The sequence below is a fragment of the Achroia grisella genome, unplaced genomic scaffold (assembly GCF_030625045.1).
Source record: "Achroia grisella isolate CSIRO2021 unplaced genomic scaffold, CSIRO_AGI_Agris_v1 utg777, whole genome shotgun sequence".
NCBI lineage: Eukaryota > Metazoa > Arthropoda > Insecta > Lepidoptera > Pyralidae > Achroia > Achroia grisella.
Genome location: NW_026713017.1, coordinates 67674 through 86016, shown reverse-complemented (window position 1 = coordinate 86016; position 18343 = coordinate 67674). Strand labels below are relative to the sequence as shown.

Genomic DNA, 18343 nt, shown 5'->3' with positions numbered 1-18343 from the left:
CAAAATGTATGTCTATAAATATATATTTTTTATACATAAATATACGTATACTTAAGTAATATAGACATATACAATATTAATGATAAGAATACGTATTTCTTTATTGTTTTTTTTTAGAATCGATTCACCGATCGATCATCCGATCGATCAATCCTCCTTGTCTCATACAAACGAGAATCGAATTCACGATATCTTGAACCGAGGTTCAACCTGTTCATGATACCAAACGCAATCAAATCAAATATTTATTCATATAGTACCTTTCGTCTTCTCATTCCTCGTTTTTCTATTCTATTCATGAACGTTATATTTTTTTATTTCTATCCCTACCTTAAGAGTTCAATTGAGAAGAACTAGTCATAAACTCAACTGGTACATTTTTTTTTGTTACTATTTTTTTATTGTCAATCTTTAAATATTACATGTATCAGTAAACGAATAAATAATTAAGTGTTCATGTATTACATGTTATAAATAACACATGAATATTCGTTTACAGATAAATTTTATTTAATATCACACCTTTGCAGCCCGTAATATCACCGCTATGTTTTACCCATCCTAAAACTTACTGAAAACTCAGCTTACAAAGCAAGCTAATTGCAGCTGAAATACTTGTAGGTGAGATAAAGGCAACTATGCTGACAACTACTTTAGAATAGAATCGAAATAATCTTTATTAAACTAAACTTAATATATTCACTTTTGATAGTTATATTTTTTTTTATTTTACCACTCATTAGGAACGCAGACTAATCACAAGAAGAATATAAACATACATGTTGCTCTTTTAAATAAATGTTGTTTAGAATTACATTTATTATTTATTATTGTATTAGAATTACTATTTTAATTATTTTGTTCGAATACAGTGTGTATTGTATTCAATTCAGTTGTATTACCAAATATCAAAGATGATATAAATATTTAAATAGTTACTTGAGTAACAAAATAAATGAGTCATAGTTATCAGAGCAGTCCCAGTTTGCTAGACTTAGTCGAGATACTGTAGAACACTATACCAACAATTTATTGAGTCAAGTGAGCTTTCAATTAAAGATTACAATGTAATTGTAATTATATATTCTAATTATTTAATATTCCTACCATTAAGAATTGATAAATCTTAAGGATTGCTGTATCTACGCAACGGTTGAAAATACTGGAAATAAAAATTGGAGGCATAAGGAAAGCAAACTGATCTGCTCGCTTGTTCTAAATTCATCTTTATTATTTCAGCATTATGAAGTAAATTCCAATGTTTCGAGCAGTATGAGAGGACCCTAAATAAGACAAATACAACATATCCTGTTACCCGGTCCCCTTGTTAGGTACAACTCTGGTGTCAAAGTGTTCATTACTCTTAGCGAAAGATGTTTCTTGTTAGATGAGAGTAGGGTAACCAGGCCACAAGTATTTTCCTAACGTAATTCCGGATTGTTTTAATGGAAAATAGTAACTATATTTATCCGGTCATAAATATATTCCATTTCATTAAAATTTGTTGAATTTTAAATGATAATTTCCAAATTTTAGTCTACAACATAATATTGTTAGTTGCACTAGTGTTACTTACTCGCTAGCTGTACCACGCTGTCAGGTTGACCGGGAGAGATCTCTTTTAGAGATAAGTCCACGTTTGCTCACTTTGTCTATATTTAAATTTACTACTGTATTTCAGAGTGCAAAATATACATATAAATAGAATAGAAAATCATTTATTCAAATAAACTTAATTTAAGCACTTTTGAATAGTCATAACAATTTGTTTTTTTATCTACCACTCGTTCGGAAAGCTGTCTCATCACAAGAAGAACGAGCAAGAAACTTGTGTGTTGCTCTTTTAAATAATCCTTGTAAGTTTACATTTACAAGTCGAAACGTGTGAATACAAACTACCAACAAGCACTAATTTTTGGGTCAAATATAAATATGCAATAAGATTAAATCAGTCGTAGTGATAAGAGCAGACCAGTCCCTACAAGCAGCACTCGTTCACGAGTATGACGGATGAGCCAGCCATCACTGCGCTCGACCATATTTTAGGGAGCCCATTAACCCGGCCCACCACGCCGCCACATGTCTGGACATTTTAGTGAGCATGACTACTCATTCCACACGACCACGTCACAGCTACAAAAATTACTATATGGTAGTTACAGTATTCGCACTTTACATAAGGATGCATGCGGCAATCAATACAAAAGCCGCTACGCTATCATATATCAAGAAAGCAGTATGAAAATTAAAATTATAACGTTGTCCGCAAATAAACTTATTCTTGCTATATATTGCTATCATCTATAAATTCATCTATCTTATAATAGGCTTTTTTACATAACATTTGTTTAATATAAGATTTGAATTGCCTCTCTGTAAGATTTAGCGTAGACTCTGGCAGTTTATTATAGAATCTTACGCAATTACCATAAAATGAATTACTAACTTTGTGTAGACGGCATTTAGGTAAAATTAGCTTATTTTTATTGCGTAAGTTTCTACTTGTACAGTCTTTAAGTTTCTTGAATATAAAAAATATTGATTTGGCCAATTTATAATTAAGAATGATTAATTAATAGAGATATAATGAAGATTATACCTCGATGCGTAATATTTACATAAATGTGATAGCAGATATAAATTGTTACATAGTTGTGAGTAAAAAATCGTATGGCATGATATTTTCTTCATATTGTGACATTTTTTAGTTAATTTAAATTTTTAATAACTACTTTTTAACACAAAAAATTTATATAAATGTAAGAGACAAACAGGAAATGTCATTATTTATATGGTTACCGTAGTCGAGATGGACAAAGTTGGGAAAAAACAGGTCGTTTACGGTGTCGCGCTTTAATTGGAAAGTGAAGTTTGTTTGATCTTGTAAACTAACATTTTGAGTTTAACTGGAGCGATATTATGATTAAACATTAATTAATATTTATTTATTTATTTGCTTATTAGAATTATATTACTTACAACACTTACTACTGAAGTCTTTTTTACGAAAACATTAGTACATACAGTAGTATAGTATCTTTTAATATTTATTGTTGCTACTGTAATAACGTACTTACCGTTATTACTAAAATTGATTACACACGACTTTAAAAATTAAGGAAATTAATGTGTATTTTTATGTATTTTTTTTGTATTTTCTTCGTGAAACGGTTTTCAATATTCTTTCTTTTATTGAACATTGTTAGTTCTTGTGTAATCCCATATTTTAATCAAGATCTGGCATGAAGTGGTAGTATTTGAGTTATCATTAATAATGTGACTCTGAATACTTGTTTCTGAGCTTTTATGTAGATAATACTTATTAAGCTCAGTTATTATTATACCTGTGGTATTATACTGTGTACCTGTATAATACACTACACTGTCAGCTGCTTCCATTTGTCCGCATTTAAATCCGAGCAGACTGAATCATCGGCGATCAGCGTCTTTGTTACTGACTACCTATTATTGCATATTGTACAATATCTACCGTATATATCATGGAGAGTATTCAGAGGAATTGTTAAGATTAATGCAAGTTACCTTTAGTTATGTGATGTGATAGCAAATAGTTATGTGATGGACTATTATAAGGAATTGTTAATATAATGCTAGATGCGGAATTTCAACATCACATAACCAGTTAGAAATAAAGTTACCATCCTGATAATCTGAATGAATGGCGGTTCTTCGTCTACGAACTACTGCTCTAGCAGTATTGCAGAAACCTTTTGCCACGCACAATAACATTATAGAATCACTTTTCAGCAATAGTATCGATATGAAATTGAAATCTTCAATACCCCTGCTGCTTGATACACTTTACCTTATAATTTGATCTAAACGAGAAAAACTTTCAGTTCAATTGCCTTGAGGTTTATTTCGCCTCTTATGTAAAAATAAATGCAGTATGTTAAATTCCCGGTCAATTTATCATAATGGGCTGAATGACCTGACGTATTACCCATTTTGTCATCCACCAACAATTCTAAGAAGAAATGTAAGTAAGTTGATTCAGTAGAGTTAAAAACCACTAGATTTGTCTATAATCGAAGGTTTGAGAGAGTTCCTTCATACCAACAATTTTCAAGATTTTGATTTTGTTCATATAAACATATGTCTCATAAAAAGCTTAATTGGAAATAATTACTGCCCTTCAACCGGTTTCTGTTTGTATCCAATGGATAGCTGGTAGAGAATGTTATGTGGCATTAAGCTCGCCAATTGTAGGTACATTTGTTTTAGATAATACCATAAAGAATAAATAATAAATAAATAAGAAATAAAGTAATAATCTGACAAACGTTATTAATTGTATTTCACAATTTTTTTTTTACTAAATCGAAGTTAAGTATATTTCCAAAAACGAAACTGTACCAATACTTGTTGGTCCTATACAAGAACCAAAACTTCGGACATTCCAAACAATGTCAATGAACATTATTCCTTTGATTTAATGATCTCTTGAAATGAAAATTAATGATCTCTTGAAACTATAACAAGAATTATGTTTTCAATTTTAAGTTTAAATATTGACGAACATGTTTTGAATATTATGTTTATTAATTTATTCTCTTTTAAACTCTTTAAATAATAATTAAGATGCAAGTTTTAAAATTACTTGCAACGATACGATAGTTTTATGAATTAGTGTAATAATATTTTTATATATTTACACTATTACTTAAGGTCGTCGAGTTTATGTTGAATACATACATGTTCCGATCCGCGATTCCGTCGTAGATTCCTGTAAAAGCGTCGCACTTCCCTCTGCAAATCTAGTCAAAATTATTAATTCCTAATACAGAATATCGAAATTATATTAAATGCGATAATTATAAAGTTATCGTTCTCGATCTGAGGGGATAGGTAAGTAATAATGATCTAACGTATAGTTTGCTATGGAGTTTACTTGATAATGAAGCTGAAGGTCTGTTTTGGGTAATGTACTCATATACCTAAGGATTATATGACATATATTTTAATAACGGTAATACGCCTTCACCATCTTGATAAATATTATATTAATATTTGAAGCAAATACTTTGTATGGGGTATGTTCTTCGTGCAATTTTCGTAAAAAAGAAAAAAATCGCACACTTCTAATTCGTATAGAGAAGGAGTGCAGAATACTCTATTACTATTAATACTACTATTTTTTTAAATTATTTATAAAAAATACAATAATTAAATGAAAAAAACATTACATACACTACCATTTATACTAATATATATCTCAAAACAATTCACCCAGTATCATCTAGTCTCAAGCTAAGCAGAGCTTGTGTTATGGCGAAACAAGTGAAATAAATACATAGATACATTTTTTTGTAAATACATACATAATACACACCAAAACACCCAGACCAATACAACTATACTCATGAATACCAATGTTCATACCGTGTGAGGAATCGAATCCGTGATCATCGGAAGTAAGGCAGAGCAGCAACCGCTAGACCACCAAGGCTTATCTTGAAGGTGGATGAATTAGTAAATTATTGAAGAAAATATTTTTTTTTTTCTTCAATAATCTCTTAATTCATCCACCACATTATTTTGCATATTCACTAATTACGTCAGCCCCCAAGCAAATGACTTTATTACATGTTTCGGTTGAAGGTTAAATATGACAGATAAATTATAGGGTACGGAGGTATGACATCTTTTTTCTCCGGAATGACAATGCATGACGCCTATGTATACATATATATATATATATATACATAGGCATCTTGTTGCCATATACCATCAACTTGGTTAACATAAAATAAAATAACATTCAACTTGTCTTTATTTGTTATTGCTATACCTTTTTTTTAATTGTAATATAGTAAACGACTCGTAGAATAGACTATAGACGAAAAGCAGTAGTACTTTATAATATGCTTAACATATGACGCTAAAAGATAAATAAAAGAAATAGATAAAAATGTTAACATTTTATTCGTAAATCAGTATAATGTAACTTACATTGACTTATTTAGTGTTACAGTATAAAGAACATTATATTAAGTACAACTGTTACCCTATTCTCATACAAAAATATTACATCTCATGCAATGCAACCAACTCTTGTACTTTCATTTTCTTTAATTCAATTGTCAATTCTAAGAAATGATTTAAATTGAATAAATATATGTAACTATAGAAATTGCACAATATAAAACGAACATATTTAATATGAAGCCTCCTTTACACGATAACAAGTTTGCATAACCAATATTTTGTGGCCAGCAACAGGGGGTCTAATCTGGAATTACGAATCCTAATGTTCAAATCCGAGCGACACTTTACGAGTACTTGCGTCATTAAACTCAAATTATTAGACTAACTGAAATTGTTTGATGAAGGGTAGAGTAGTGACACTTTAAAATGTTATATAAGGTCTAATCGAAACGGTGCTCAATAATTTAAGACTCCAACGAGTAAATCATAAGGTACATTTTATAAAAATGTAATACAGATGTATATTGTATTATTTCTTTCTATTTGAATATTTAATTATCATTATAGATTACTTCTTTATTACTTATTAAATTTAAATTAAAAATTACAAACGGGTGTTTTACTGCTATTAATACCAAAGAGAAATATCTATATCATTTATCGACACAGTTTATACATAAGAAAACAGAGCATAAAATACTCAGTACTAAGCATATATAATTTTCACTATATCGACTAGACCATATATATATTAGTAACATTAGGTATAAAAAATAATTCAAATCTAGAAAATTATTACAATTATTTCTAATAAAAGCGTTCAAATTTTCGCATGAAATTCAATTCAGATTTGTTATTTCATAGTAGACCCCCAGTATCCTAGCAAACCACAGGCTATTAATTTATACGTTAGTGGTTTCAGCACCAGTCAATTGTGTTGTAAGTTTCGATTACCACAGAGTAACAAACACGCCCAAGTTACTGGCGTCAGTAAGCAGGCAAGTGCGCTTCATCAGCGACTGCATGTTATAATCAAAAGTCATCAGACGTCAAAAGATTACTTTACAGTTCTTTAGCCAGCATATTGGTAGCGCAAAACCGTCATTGTGTAAATCTGACATTATCAATACAAATTACGGTAACATAGTTAATATTTGTAACATATAGATTTAGTTATAAATTGTATTTGTTCAAACTATATAACCTTCATAATCATATATCATTATATAATATATTTTAGATTTTTAATATAATGTTTCTCCCATAATAATAGGTCAAAATTTAATCCTCCAGAACAGAACTAAACTCATGTTTCTTGGATTTTCACTCTGCTCCAGCTCTCTGATGTTCTAGAAAATCGAATATTAAGAATAAAGGTAACAATAAGAATCTTATTTTTCATTCTACAAATAAATTGAAAATATTGTTAAAATACAGATGTTACCAATCAGTAATAGAATAAGTTTTTTTCATTACAGCTATTAATTAATTTTATATTTTTTTTAGAAAAGAATGATGACAGTTCGCAGCTTTTAGAAAATTCTTAGTACGTAATACGAAAGACGTATATTTAATGTTATAAGTACAATTAAGGGTTCAATTATTTTTTTTATTATTTTCTTTTAAATTGTACTTAATATTTAGCTCATTTTATTATTTTGCTAAACGTCAGAAGAGTAATACAATTAATTATATCTCAACTCACCGTTCATCACAATTTTCTTTTTAAATAATTCATTAATCCCATTTCCTTTGAATCTAAAACGACCTAATCAGAATATTATCCATACAGAATATTATTCTAATTAAATGTGGTAATTTAATTATCCTCTTCATTATTTTGTAAAATGTACTCTTGTGGAAACCTTTTAAGATATCGATAAAAGTAAATATTAATTATAACAACTCTGTAACGTACAGATATTTATCAGCATTTTAACTACCTTTCAATCAGTACAATCTACAATAACTGCAATTAAAGTATTTAAATAAATAAGTTATAAATTGCTAATTAAAATAAATTACATATATTCATTAAATTGATAACTAAAATTATTTTAGTCACAAAATTGTATGGTAATAATATTTTGTAATTGCAAGCAAATAAAATGCGATATACAATATTAATTACAATAACAGCTTACATCTGAGTATATATTCGATATTTTTTTTATATTATATTAAATTTTAACACGATTTAAAGCTTCCATTTTATATTACAAAACATGTAATATATTTAACGAATTACATTCATCGTATTGTGCAATTAATTAAAATTAATTAAAAAATAATTTATTTCTGTTCATAAATACACAATTTGTTGCGACCATATATATCGCTGAATTTTTTTATAATAAATATGTATTTCTTTATTCAAAGCCCGCATTCATTATTGTCCGACACTAAACTGAATACATAAGATACATTAGATTTTTTTTTGTTTTTTTTAATACATGCAAAAGTAGTTCAGATTTGAATATTCATAAAATGCATTTCACAGTTTGTAATACTTAGTTAGTTGATATGACGCTTATCTCAAAAGTACAGTAGCGACTAGGTAATAATTTATTTTTTATACCAAATACATTGTAAAAGACAACAACTATTATACAACATTTACGATAATTATGTATGTACATGACACGATCAAGTCTTGAATTTGAAATGTGCGTATTTAGATATATAAGTATAATATAAATATAAAGTGTATAGAAGTAACAGTGTATATAGAGGTATAGGTAGTAACAAAAATGGGAGATTAGTGAAATGTTATAAAGGTAGTCAATGATTCATGATTAATTACTACTATTGGATATAACCAAATGCTACACCTATGAGAAACCATACACAATCTCATAAGGTGGATTTAGACCAAGCAAACGCATCAACACTCTATCTAAAATCCTCAAATTTTAGAGTATACATGCTCAGAAATAGCCAACAGTACTCTAAGAGCTTTAAAACATTTACTTACCCAAAAGTATACGCAAACAATTTCGTAGATGCTTGCTCCATTACTCCATTAGTCTAAACCTACCTGGTCCAATTTCCTAGCTCTTTTTCGGTGCTCACCCTTACATAGTCTATATCCACCTTTAAACAAATTTCTAAGGAGTAAATTCTTTTCTCTACTTCAACATATATAATAGTCTAGTCTAGATTTAAATCTCTACTTGCAATATCACGTAACATTCATTTTGAATCGTCTACAATAAATGGACATACAACCATTATCTCCTAGTCACATTTAGTTATATTTTGGCATCTTGAGAGCATCTAAGCGATGACATCTACTAGTATCACCTTGATTTTAACCAACAAGATACTTCGCGTACTGGTAATCGTATAACACTTTACATATTTTCCTTTCCGTCTCTTCATCTGAAATAGAAAGAAGATGATGAGCAAACGCTGAAACATTTCAAAGTGAATTTAGGGGATGTGGCCTTAACTTCTCTAACATTAATAGCAATTATTTCAGCATACAACACAATAATTAATATGACGAGAATTTTAAACATAGCAATATAAATAGAAATACATATATATGTATTATATATAAAGGTATACTGTATAGAAAAACTGCAATGGAAAAAAATACTATAGTCTGTGGTTAAGTCTGCTTATACTACAACAAAGTTCTAAAATGTACCATATATTTTACCTGCCTGACCTAACCACAGGGTATAGTAATTTTTCCTATTGCAGTTTTTCTGTGCTTAAAATATCACATAATTCCTATGTCTACTAATCCAAATAATTCTCTATAAAAACACCACATAATTCATACTCGTTGTAAAAATGCAGTAGCAAACTATAAAACCGGGCGCGTACAAATAAAAAAGAAATCTCAATCAAATTAAACCCGAGCATTTTTTTAATTACATTAATGGCTGCGAGAGCTGTTATTCTATAATTTTTATATCAAAGAAAATCTTAAAAAGACAAAGATAAAAAACAGCTTGTTATTTCAGGAAGATTAAAGTGTTGAGCAATTAACATTTTCCTTAAAAACAGGTCACTGTCATTTGTTAAAAGATAAAATAAAGCCTTTCGGAACTGTCGACTCATTAGCCACTTTAAGATAAATGAAACAGGTTAGAAGCAGAACGGTTCTCAAAGTTGGTTTTATGTTGACGGTTACGCCTACTTTATTTTTTTTAATAATAAGGTTAAAGTTATTCTATTAAATCATTATCATTACATTGTATAAAACAAAGTTAAATCTTTATAACTACGCAACGGATTTTAAAGCGGTTTTTTTTAAATAGATAGGTGATTCAAGAGGAAGGTTTATATATATAATACATGTACACCCGTGCGAAACTAGGGTGGGTAGCTCGTTATTTATAAAACGAATTATCAAATCAAGCAACTAAATTTCGTTCTAGTAATAGAGAGACTAGAAATTAATTAATTAATTAATACGACTTGTAAAACGTATTCTATAAATTACAAATGAATCATAAACGTCGATAAAGTATTATCGACATTTTATTTTGTATGAAACATTATATTTCATCTAACTAAATACCACCATTATGGAGTTGACTGAAAATTGAGAAGGACAAGGCCAATCATGATTATGTATACTCCCAGATTAACAAAAGAGTCAAGAGGGGACACTAAACTACGATTTTGTTCTAAAACATATGAGATAGTCAAGTATTACCATCATATCATTACGATTGATATTAATTATCAATGTCACAAGTAATGCCATAATAATTAATTCAATTCTGTCATGTTTTTATTTATTAACATCGATTTCGCCACTTTATTTACCTAAAAACGAATATGGTTTTAATTTTGACGAACAATTGAAAAAAGTTTACCAATTGATAAAGTAATTTTTACATGTACAAGGTTTTTTTCGAAGTATTCTAATGCTGTGGCTGTAGCTGGCATTCATCGAGCGACACTAGGGGCGAGTGCAGAAGGGCACTCCAAAGCCGTGGAAGTAGATTCTTATGTAACGGCTGAAGGCCTATTCTGACGGATAAGAACAAGTATAAGTGAGTGTGTTTGCTTAATGTATACAATACATTTTCACTGTACAACTTCCATTTTTAAATAAAGTTCCCTCTTGACGTTTTTGTTACTCTGTGTATAGGGTAAACATCGCTCTCATTACGTTGGTATATTAATTATTTAATATTCTTTGACGTATATTGATTACACCATTAATTATCCATACAATATCGACACGTAATGAATCGAGTCCTCGTACAATATAGATAATAGATTTAAATCCACGTGATTTATTAATATTTCATACTAATTAAAGCAGATTATTATTTGGAATAATTGGCACGTGTAACAAAATGTTTGTTAGATTAATTTCGAATCAATAAGGAAAATGAAATATGAACCTAAAAACAATACTTTTAATAAAGTCTTATGATGAGTTAGATATCTTTGGAAAAGAATGAAGAAAAGAAATGGGACAATTATCATAAAATCATTAAAAATCATCTACAAAACAAGTTTATTAAAGGATCTGAAATTCCTAATTATAACAACAACTAGCTTCGTTTAGCATGTAGTATTTCCTACAGATATTACAGATTTTTGCGTCATTATATGTTGTAGTTACTAATACATACATACATATATTATATTTATTTATTATTATTTATATCGGTAGACTCGCCCCCAGCGATTAACATATCCGAAATATGATTATGCCAATTGTTTCGTTCACCACAACATCGACAGTTGATAATGTATGTAACTGGCGAAAAGGGGATTCTTAGTATGAATCACCTGTCTGCCTCTATGCGGTTCCCCCTGGAAACCAAGTCATTTCATCAGGTTGAGCTAACTAACCTGACCTCATTTTCATTTTATCACCCTTCACTGGTGCCCCGCCAGCGTATACTGTTTGCGAGACGAATGCCCCAATCGATTGTCAATCATTAAAAAATGTATGTAACTACATACCTTTTTTATCTTTATGTTTCTCTGCCCAAAGGAAGAGGTTGCTTACCGATAAAACCCCCTTTTAAATCAGTCTATGTAAACATATTATTATTATTATTAATTAATTTCTGTATCTGGTATAATAAACTTTATAAACAAATAAACTCGTGACGTATACCGTCACGACTATTATCCTGTATGAGGTAGACAGAGACGTAATAATTTATGTATTTACATTATTTTTTATATGAGGCTTAGACACCCTATTCCGGGTGACTATAATTTTTTTAAATAGTCGTACCTTCCATTTAAGCAGTTCAGTGCTACACTCTGCTGATCGTTCGATGGTAGCGCGACGTTTGCTGGTGGGCTCTTGTTCAAAGGATACCACTGGGCAACTGGCTTACGAGGATTGTCCAACATCTCAAGCCAGTGGTCGCGGCCTATTCCAATCAGACTTGACCCTATAGCCGTGCAGCCTATGAGTTCATTTGGACTGATCCTGTTAAAAAAACATGTTAAATATCAATTAAAAACGTATTTATTTTTTGCTAAAATTATCTAATCGTTGATTTTACTTCTTTATATATCTAGAATTAAAGATATGCTAATGTTCAATTGCAGTTCTTAATTGTATGTTTTAATTATATTTTTAAATTTTGATATAGAAAATTGTTTATATTTTATGTCTGTTTATTACGACATTACTTGGTCTAATATAAATGTAACAATCTCTTCGCCTCTCTCTCCGTACTATTACTATAAATGCTAAAATATGTCTGTCTGTCTGTTATCTTTTTACAATGCAATTTTACGTGAAGCACGATTGTACACCATTGTAGACTAGGATAGACATATGCTATCTCAAAAAAGCAAGTCCAAGGTAGATAAATATTAGTAACTATAATGACTACTAAGTGATCATATCATCTTTGAATATTACATAAATGATCTTAAAATATTGATAGAAACAATCTCATTTAAGTCTTTTAATGCCCTTCACTCGCTTCAAAACTTCACTAATGGATATTTCAAAGAAACAATAGTCTGACAATGATTGATTTACGTACCGTTTAGTACAACATTACGAAACCAATGAACATGAATACAGTTTTCTTATCTATACGCGTTCTCTATGAACACTATATTAATGTACTATTTATGGAAATTTAAGATGTATTTTACTTGATCATCGATATTAAGTGGCTTATAAGTTTTGTGAGCTTTAAAAGCTTTGACTACACAAGTTTCGCAACTTGTATATTATCTGTCAGTTTTTTATGTTATTGTAATGGTAAATAAGCTCACGGCTCAGCTGATGGTAAGTGACAACCGTCATTTACCATCATTACGTACCACCTACCCTTAATGCTATTATGCAATGCAATATATTATGCAATTCTGAACCAGAGATAGACTATAAAAACTCGTCTGCGTATCTCAGTCCTACCTATTTCAGCATTTCAGCGGCTGCTAAAAGAAGCAGCTGGCTTTGAAAACTTGTTTCCGTTGTACGGATTAGGCGATTACACATTGAAAATATTGGATAAGAGCCATAATAGGATATTTTATTCTTCTAGAATGACAACGCATGAGTGGTATATAAGTGTTGTATGATAACGTGATGTCCCAACGGACATAAGGGATGTATCATCATCGTATTCATGTACATAGACGAAGGTTACCAATTACCACCACCAGCTTGTAAGTCATTTCAATTACATAAAAAAGTATCTAAGGTATCATGCCTTAAAGTATACCCTGTAATTACACTGCCACATCCATTTATGTATTGAGTAATACTACACACTTGTCATTAGCAGAGATTACAATAAATTAAGTCACTTGTCTTACTTTACGGCTTCTTTTAATTCTTTTTATATCTATACACATGTAAAATATAATTACTTTGAAGCTATTTACTGTATGCTATAATTCTGACTTCTCAAATATTTTCTTTTATCACATAGGGAGACATAGATTAAGGAGCAGCAAGTGCCTACCTGATGGTAAATAATTACCACCGCCCATGAGCACTCTCAATATGAACAATACCAAATATTTTGCATTAGCTTTCTATTTTCAGATATCGTTATTTAATATTAAATTTTTCTAATCGCATAAGTTTCTTATTAGCTAATATTAGATTATTATTGTCTAATCACTAGTAAAGAAGTTATTGCGTCGTTAAAGAGATATTCATCTTACTCCAAATGCCGCTGCAGCCGTGTTTTAATCAATAGATATTTCCAAGCCAATATTTCTTTTGATCATATCTTATATATCCACATAATGGTAATATTTAACTTATCTATGTGAAGGAAATTGTTTTAATATCCTACCAGAGAATACTTCTCTTCATTTTAATATTACCTAGAAATGGAATATGGCGTCAACATTAATTTCCGGTTGGCATTGTTTGTGTTATAGAGTTTCGTGTAAATCTAATTCTAATAAATATGCAAATATTATTTTGCACTCACTGGCTGTAATGCATTTTGTAAATATATTTCTGAAATTGAGTGTTTTATTTTTATTGAGAACAATAACAGCTACTTAAGGTTTTATTTCAAATACACGATCTGCTCTTTTATTACAAATTCGAAGAACTTTAGTATTATTTTCATATCCATAATATAATATAACATAGAGGTAGAATGAAAGAATTAACATTTGATTATTTATTCAAAATAAAAATATCATCTATAAATCTGAATAGAATTTTTAAAAATATATTATAAAAAAAATCCTATTAATAATCTTGACTATAAGATTATTTTCAAGTATGCTTTGGAGGTACCGGGGAAGAAAATAAACTGACTCAACTTGTACTTAGGTTATGTAGTGATAGAGGAGTAAAGAGTAATTAGCATAAAATATAAAATGTTCATTTAAAAAATGTGTAATTATTTTTATATATACTGTGTTTGATTATATAAAGATAGCTAAAGATCTTTTCTTGGTAAAAATCGAGTATTGAAATACTTGAGGGTAAACAAACTATGTTTAAGTATTTTATTTAAACATAGTTTGTTTTAGAATTACACGTTAAACGTTGGTATTAGTTGCCTTATCCTTTGGACAAAATTTCGTCCAGTTTGATAGAATACTGGAAAATGGATGAATGGAAGCCAAGTCAAGTAATCATTCAGCAATGCCTACATTTCGCTGGAATGCGACGTGGCAGGGGACGAGCCATCATTTAGTCATTTCTTGTATTATTTTTTTTATTTTATATTGGTGTTTCCTTTACAAATATTATTAATAATATAAGGTGAGATTATAATAAAAATGGACACAAACTTTTTGGTTTCGGCCAAATTTGAATTCACGTAATATGGGTGCAATTTAGAATAGTAAACCACCAATAGTAAACCAAAGCGTCACTACGCTCAGAGTAGTGACGCACAGGCTGTATTATTTAATTATTAATATATTATATTTAAAGATAACGAATTGTAGTAAACTGTGTCCTTGTCTGCCCGTCTGGATTGTGGTCCCAGATGGTATGTTCTCTAATTCTACAAGAAGCTATATAACATAATAAAGTTATTAGCGTTCATTGTTATATTATCTACAATCTATTTCTTTTATATACCTACTACACAGGTTTATAATGGCGGTTTTTTTTATCTAATACGTTACGTAAAAACTTTGTACATTTTTACGAAAATTGAGCGGACGGAGGAGTATGAAATATAATAATTATATTTATTTATATAGACCATTGGGTGACCACTATTAAATAAAGTAATGTAATTATCAAGACTATTTCGTACCAGTACCAGATGACCGATACCAAAGTAAATCGCGTTAAGTCATATAGACTGACTTTGCGGTGATGCAAACACCGGTATCAAACAAAATTACACAGAATCCCTCCTAGGACAACAGTAGTGTTACTTTTTATGTAATTGGAATAATAAACAAGCAAGACGGCACACTTGATGGTAAATGGTAACCGTCATAAATCCATGAACGCCGCCACGGACACTGCAATTCTCATTTGTTACCATTTCAGATGACTAATAGCTCCGTTTCCTGTAATTTTACTGCTTTATTTCACCCTTCAACCGAAAAACATGTTGCAAACTGTTTAATAGGTGACACAAAAGAACCCTCGCAGACGACATCGTACAAAATTTGCCTAAACAACAAAATATTATAAAAAAAAAACCAAAATCCTACTCACATGTCATAATCAATAACTTTAACAAGCAGAGTCACGTCAAACACATTGTCCGCAGGCAAATCGAAGACCAAAGCCTCGTTGTAGACAGGGCAGAGTGTATTCTTCTTTACTGTAGTCTTCTTCTTCTTGATGCGCTTGCCTTGGCAAATGAGGCAGATCTTCACGTACGGATCTAGAGCAAAAAAAACTGTTTAGAATACAATATTTTTGTTTATGTTCAACTTTTTTGTTTACAAACCGATTGGAATAAAATATACATGTTTCAAGTGAAGAATACCACGAATATTTTGATGAGAACCGAGACTAAAACACAGACTAACAGACAAAAATACTAACAATTGTTCTTTATGTTCAATTATATTGATAAAATCACCTAGTAGTTATCTATTACAATCTGTCAGACAAGAGTTGGCCTTCAGCCGCTCCATAAGTCCATCCTATCATTCGGTGAAGCTGTAAAGGCTAACTGCGGACAAAGACTAGTCTTGTTCGAAAAAAAATAGGTATTTAATGTACAGACAGCGAACAGTTTAACATACATATATATGTACATATATTATATTATAATACAAAATACAAAAATACAGTCAAATTAAAAATCTCTTCAGGCTGTGGGTTGAAAATATTACAAACAAAAGTATGACGAGCCGTAGGAGTTGAAAAGGCCATAACTGTCTTAAAAATAATAGAATAACAACGCCATAAATTAACATTCAAACCCAAATATAATATATTGTACACTAATTATATAGATTACAATAAAAACAAGAACAATAAGATGAGTATCCCGGGTCGTAGGAGTTCAAAAAGGTAAGAACCCACGGCCGTCCACGCATTTCAAACGACAAGCATAAGTAGTATTAGTATGATTCACGATACAACAGACATTAGTATTAAATATTAGTTATTACATGTTGTTACTCAGGAGGACTAAAATATTATACTATGCCTATATACCACATGTCATTATAATTTTACTGCCAGATCTCACAAACATACCACCAACATAATCTCCAATGAGCAGGATATTGTCGACTGCATACGGACCAGTAGTAACCTAATAATGAGGGTGGTACAGCTGAAATCAAGTCACATAGCTTGTTTCAAGGCATTGTGGACCAACATGCTACATTCATAAAGGAGGATTACTGACCAAAGGGCGTAGTGTATCGGAGCTACCATGGCAGATTGACGTCGCCAATGCCGTGACTATAGAGGCAATTTGTATTTATACTATTATTTCAAATATATATTAGTTTAAAAGATATGTATTATATAATATCGGCCATTAATAGCCTGAATAAACAAAAAAAGCAATGAAATTTAAATAAGTGTGGCAAAAGTACCTCACCTATACAGTCTACATTATTGAAGGTCTCGGTGGTCTTGCGGTTTAGAAAACCTTTTTAGTTCCGACGGGGTGATAGGATTGCGGGTTCGATTCCTTGCACGATACCAACATTTATATTGATGATTGTTTGTATCTGTTTGGGTGTTCTCTTTGTACACATCTATATAATACGTATTTATAAAAAAAAGTATCTATGTCCTTATATCAGTTGTTTAGTACCCATAACACAAGCGCTGCTAAGCTTGGGACTAGATGGCGCTGTGTGTTGTCCAGGGATATATATTATTATATCTATATTATTAGAAATACTATAGCAGTCTATGTATATACTGTTATGGTATTTCTGAATATAAGTAAAATAAGTAATTTGTGAGTTTCACTCTGAATTCAATATAACATTTTCAATACTTTTTTATATTAAAATTCAAGTCTACTTTCTCCAAAGGCATAATAGCACAATGAGTTGAAAGATGCAAATCGTTTTTCCTCTGCGATACAACAATACGCTGTAAACACAATAGGAATGTAACGGTTTAGTCCGTTTTTTAACAGACTGTAGCAATCATACGGTCGATGTATCAAAGCCAAAATGCTACGTCAAAGGTATCTCATTTTTTATATCCATTTGTATATATCTATACTTCAACAAAAAATACTATGTCAGCGAGCCAGTCAGTTTGACTAAAAGTTTCTGAATAAAAAATATGAAAATGTTGGTTTTCTAGTGATGGTTACATTCACACGTGTATCAATGGCTGGAATAATTATTACCCCGGAAGACTTTGTAAAAGGTCGTCTTTATGCCTTTGTCTCGCTCATTTCAGCCGCCAAGCAGCTTGCTTTGAGAGATATTTTTCAGATAAGGCACTAAATTAAGGCGTATCCTTTATCAGGCATGACAAAAATTATATGCCTCAGTGTCCTTATGC

At 30.3% G+C, this 18343-nt stretch overlaps 1 protein-coding gene across 1 annotated transcript in view; it reads right to left on the bottom strand.

Moving 5' to 3' along the window:
• Positions 1–9130: 9130 nt before the first annotated feature.
• LOC131850592 (synaptotagmin-10-like) overlaps positions 9131–18343 on the bottom strand; it is a 63990-nt gene continuing 54777 nt past the window's right edge. The window contains exons 8-10 of the mRNA XM_059200881.1: positions 16064–16235; positions 12173–12373; positions 9131–9330 (exon numbers count right to left, since the gene is read on the bottom strand). Coding sequence (XP_059056864.1) covers positions 9327–9330; positions 12173–12373; positions 16064–16235 — 377 coding nt within the window. The 3' untranslated portion in view covers positions 9131–9326. The remainder of the gene's footprint in view (positions 9331–12172; positions 12374–16063; positions 16236–18343) is intronic.